Source organism: Drosophila busckii, chromosome 2R (assembly GCF_011750605.1).
Source record: "Drosophila busckii strain San Diego stock center, stock number 13000-0081.31 chromosome 2R, ASM1175060v1, whole genome shotgun sequence".
Taxonomy (NCBI): Eukaryota; Metazoa; Arthropoda; class Insecta; order Diptera; family Drosophilidae; genus Drosophila; species Drosophila busckii.
Genome location: NC_046605.1, coordinates 13,992,998 through 13,997,124, shown reverse-complemented (window position 1 = coordinate 13,997,124; position 4,127 = coordinate 13,992,998). Strand labels below are relative to the sequence as shown.

At 37.0% G+C, this 4,127-nt stretch overlaps 1 protein-coding gene across 1 annotated transcript; it reads right to left on the bottom strand.

Annotated features, from left to right (window-relative positions):
• Positions 1-905, bottom strand: LOC108595791 (kinesin-like protein Klp10A). The gene is made up of 2 exons (XM_017981082.2): positions 308-905; positions 1-226 (listed from the first exon to the last, which is right to left on the bottom strand). Exon 1 carries the CDS (start codon positions 786-788, stop codon positions 480-482), a length of 309 nt encoding a protein of 102 aa, XP_017836571.1. The 5' UTR covers positions 789-905; the 3' UTR covers positions 1-226; positions 308-479.
• Between the last annotated feature and the right edge of the window lie 3,222 nt (positions 906-4,127).

Sequence of the window (4,127 nt, the reverse complement as noted above, 5' to 3'; positions counted from 1 at the left end):
TATATTTTATATATATTTTTTTTGTTAACTGCTGACAGACATTGAAAGCTGCTCTTGTTACTTTATGGCAGTTGAAGTTTTTCTCGCTGAAGTTTTTGCTGCTGCCTTGCGTTACACATGATACGGTTAACCAAGTTAACAAATCCGGCCAGTGAGCGCTCCGCTTTCGCCTTTGTTTCACAAGTCTTGATTACACTTTGGTCGCTCATAAATTTGTATCTGAGAGCTGCAAGAAAAAAAAAAAAGTTGCCAAAAGTTGCTGCTTTCGCTTAAGGGCCAAAAGTTTTTATTTTCATTTTTATTTTACCTGCGCGATTTGAAGTGAAACTTGAGCGCCGCAACTAGCAACTTGGCTTAAATTGCGTATTAAATGCAGTAAGAATATGAAATGTATCAACAAATGGCTGTAAAATTAAAAAAAACGCTTGTGCTTTCTGTTTAGTGTGTGTTCAGTAGTGCGGTCAACTCTTTAGCTTTGTTTATTCATCCTCGTCTAAGCTGCTTTCCATATAAGCGACAGACTCGTTGCCAAAATCGGGCACATTGTTCACTTTGACATACTCGCCGCCCTGCTGGGCACGCTCAATCAGATGCGGATTCAGTTCCAGGACATTGGCCCACACAATCTCTTTGCCCATGACCTTGAAGTCCTCGGTCCAGGTGACTGTAACGCAATCTTCGCGTATCTCATCCACCTTGGCCGACTGCACACGACCATCGGATCGTGTTATAGTTATATCCTCTCCAATGTTCACAAAGTCCATAGTGTAGGCGTCTAGTCTAACCATTGATATTGCTTACAGTGCGACACACAGAGAGCGAGCGAACTGATGATATATTTTGAAATATATATTTCTTACTATTTGCTTTGTTAGTGTGTTGCTTTTTATCGACGTGTCGAACCGAAACTGAGCTATAGCTTAGTGCGTCTAACTCAAGGCAAAGCTGATTAGCAAAGTTTAAATATTATATACAAGCAAGTAAATGAAAAGCAGCGCTTACTTGTTTTTGAACATACAAACAATAAAAAATTTGGGAGAATATTTTTTCTAGGACTATGAAATTACATAAGGAATTTCACAATAGCAACATTACGAACAAAAAAAAGTTGTTTTTTAAGTTGCTACCTAAAGTTTCAGAACTATTTGAGCACAAGCTGCAGTCTGTTTACATTGAATCCAATTATTAAGCTTGAGATATAATATATTTATACAAAATATTTTGTAATGCCAAACTTTTGTATTTCTATGTAGAATCGCCTCACATCTTCAACTGCAACATTGATCTGTTAGCTCTCAAAAGATTATATAAGATATATAAGATCAACATTGATCTGTTAGCTCTCAAAAGATTATATAAGATTTCGTTAACTAGCAAAACGACACGACTTGACATTTGAATAGCATAAGTAATGCAATAATCCTACAAATCCTGGAATTTTATTAATTTTTTATAATGAGCTGCAGGTAAATTATAATTTACACAAGTAGGCAAAAGTAATTTGACAAAACAAGTGACTAAAGAAGTGACTTATTTTTCCTTCTTCTCATACAAAATAATAATTTTCAAAAAATCATAAAAAAGCAATAAGATTTTTGAAAAAACTTTCTTGTTAATGGGTACTTAATGTGTTAAGACAAACTTTGTATCATTGAAAAGGGATTTTGAAGACCTTTCCATTGATAACAATATGTCAATAACAAAATGTTCAATTGGTGAGTACCTTCAACTTTAGTGTTGCCATCCTTTTTTGGATACTTGTGTATTTATAGTTAGTCGAGATTGTAGCTGCCTTAGGTGTTAGCCTTGATCGTAAGCTGAAGCCAGCAGTTTATTTAAACTGTCCAGAAAAAACTCTCAGCTTTAACTTTTCAAATCTTCATTGTCTTATTCTTATTCGTATCATAATAACAACTTCTTACTGCTGTTTATTAATCTCCTCTCATGTATCTTATAAATAGATATTGAGCTCATATTGATTGTTGCCTGCAGTTATTATCAATAAACATTTATTCAATTTTATACTTTATGTCGTCCTTTATCCTTTTAGCGTAAACATTTTGAATTCAATCAGCCTCAACTCTATTATGCTTTCCATGTATATAAAGTGCATTAATCAGAAAGCGCAGTCGAGTCGACAAATTGTGCGACAGTTGTTGGCTAGATGTCCTTACGATTTTAGCACACAACAATACACAGTCGTGTGCTTGTGTGTGTGTGTTACAGCATTGCCACCTGTATACCAACCATGTGACCAGACAAATTTTATGGTCTACATTTTTGGGGGCGTCGCTTGGCCGCGCTCGTAAATTTGTAGAAATCACCGCCCGCAGCTAGAAGGTAATTTCTCTCTTTCGCTGTGAGTGTGCATGTGTATGCGTGTGTGTGTGTGTGTGTGTTTATCCCGCTTTTGATATATGGCCATTGCTATGTTACGGGTTAGTACTTTTCAAATTAGATTTAGAAACGCTTGCTGCTTTCAGCTACAGACACATTTTTGCCCTTTCGCTTTCACCTTGCCATAAAATTTTGTGGCATGTGTCCCAACAAAAAAATATTTACATGCTCAGAATTTAAGGCATTTCATTTTCATTTTGTGTGTATATATATAGGTATGGTCTATAGGTATTGGAGCATTTTTGATTGAATTACAATTGCTAGGCATTTAATTAAAGTAAATACAGCAAAATCAAGCGTCAGGCGTTTGAGTAAGTTCAAGGATCAAACAACATATGTCTCAAGTTTAAATGGCGCCCCAGGCAGCACACACACACACACACAGCCACACCGAGACATAACTTTATACACTGTCGATGAGCTTTGCGGGCAGTCAGGTGTAAAAACTAATTTGCAGATTTTCTATAAAGCCCACAATGAAAATGTTAAGCTCGGCCAAGCAAACCAACCGCAAGCACTGTCTGCTCAGCATTTATGGGGCCACAAATACATTTATACGTATATATATGTATGTGTGTGAGAACCCTAAAAGTTTTCGTCTCTGCTGCTGTGAAAATTCAAAGGTTGCTGTTTATAATTTTGTGTCACGTTGCGGTTGGCAGGCTAAATGGAAAATCGAAGTTTTGAGAGCTTGACTGAGGCACTGACAAGTTGCACAGCAGTCAAGCAGTCAATAGTTGATTGAAGCAATTATGGCAGTTAATCAACTAATTTTCAATTAAAATCAAAATGCTTGCAGCTTAAGTTAACTTTTTGCTTTATGTGCAATTTGCATTGCTGGGTCAGGCTCGGCTGACAATGGTTAAGGACAGCCGCAGCATCATCAGCGTCAATATCAAGAGCGAGCACATAAATCTCATTGCAACAGCAATCAGAATTGGAATCAGCAAGCAGCAGCAGCAGCAGCTGAAAGCAGTGCCAACTTGTCAGCTGCCTGGGCATAGATAGTGCAGCAAATAGGGAATGGCGTCAAGGGCGACATAAATGAGAATTTCCTACTCATTTCCGTTCTACGTATGTGTGTGTGTGTATCTATGTGCTGCTGGTTCATTTGTGGCGCATAATGAGCCTGCCTGCCGCAACACAAAAGTTGAAAAACAACAAAAATGTGAACCGGCATATCCTGGCCATATAGCAAATAACTATGCTTGCCTATGTAGGTTATAAACGCGTATTGATTTTCATTTAAAGCGCCAACTTTTGCTGCCTAATGGCGCTGGCGCACTTTCGCCACGGCTCAAATTTATGGCCATGTTTTGGCCGCCAGCGAGTTTGCAACTGTAGCCTGCAATGACTCTCGGTGGCAAACTGCAGTTTGACCTTTGGTCGAGGCAATTGAGAGCAATCAAAGCTACAAATTTAGCAGGTAAGCTCTAGATATTTAAGGCCGAAATCTGGAAAGCGAAATGGTGGAAGGCGCAGAACTTAAAGCGATTTTATGGCTTGGCTAAGTCTTTAGCTACATTTGGTCGTTTATTAAATATTAAAAATAACTTAAAATGTAGCTTTTGGGTATCAATATTATATAAAGTACATTGAAGTTAAAAGTTTTTCAAAAATAAGTCAGTATTGAGAAATGTAAATTTTTAAAATTTTAAATATATGTATATGTGACAAATAAGTAAATGTCATTACCAATTTAATAAAAAAAATCAGCAAATAATAAATTC

What these genes read in the sequence shown, in the direction of transcription:
- LOC108595791 (XM_017981082.2), bottom strand. Translation starts at nt 788, where the DNA reads ATGGTTAGACTAGACGCCTACACTATGGACTTTGTGAACATTGGAGAG.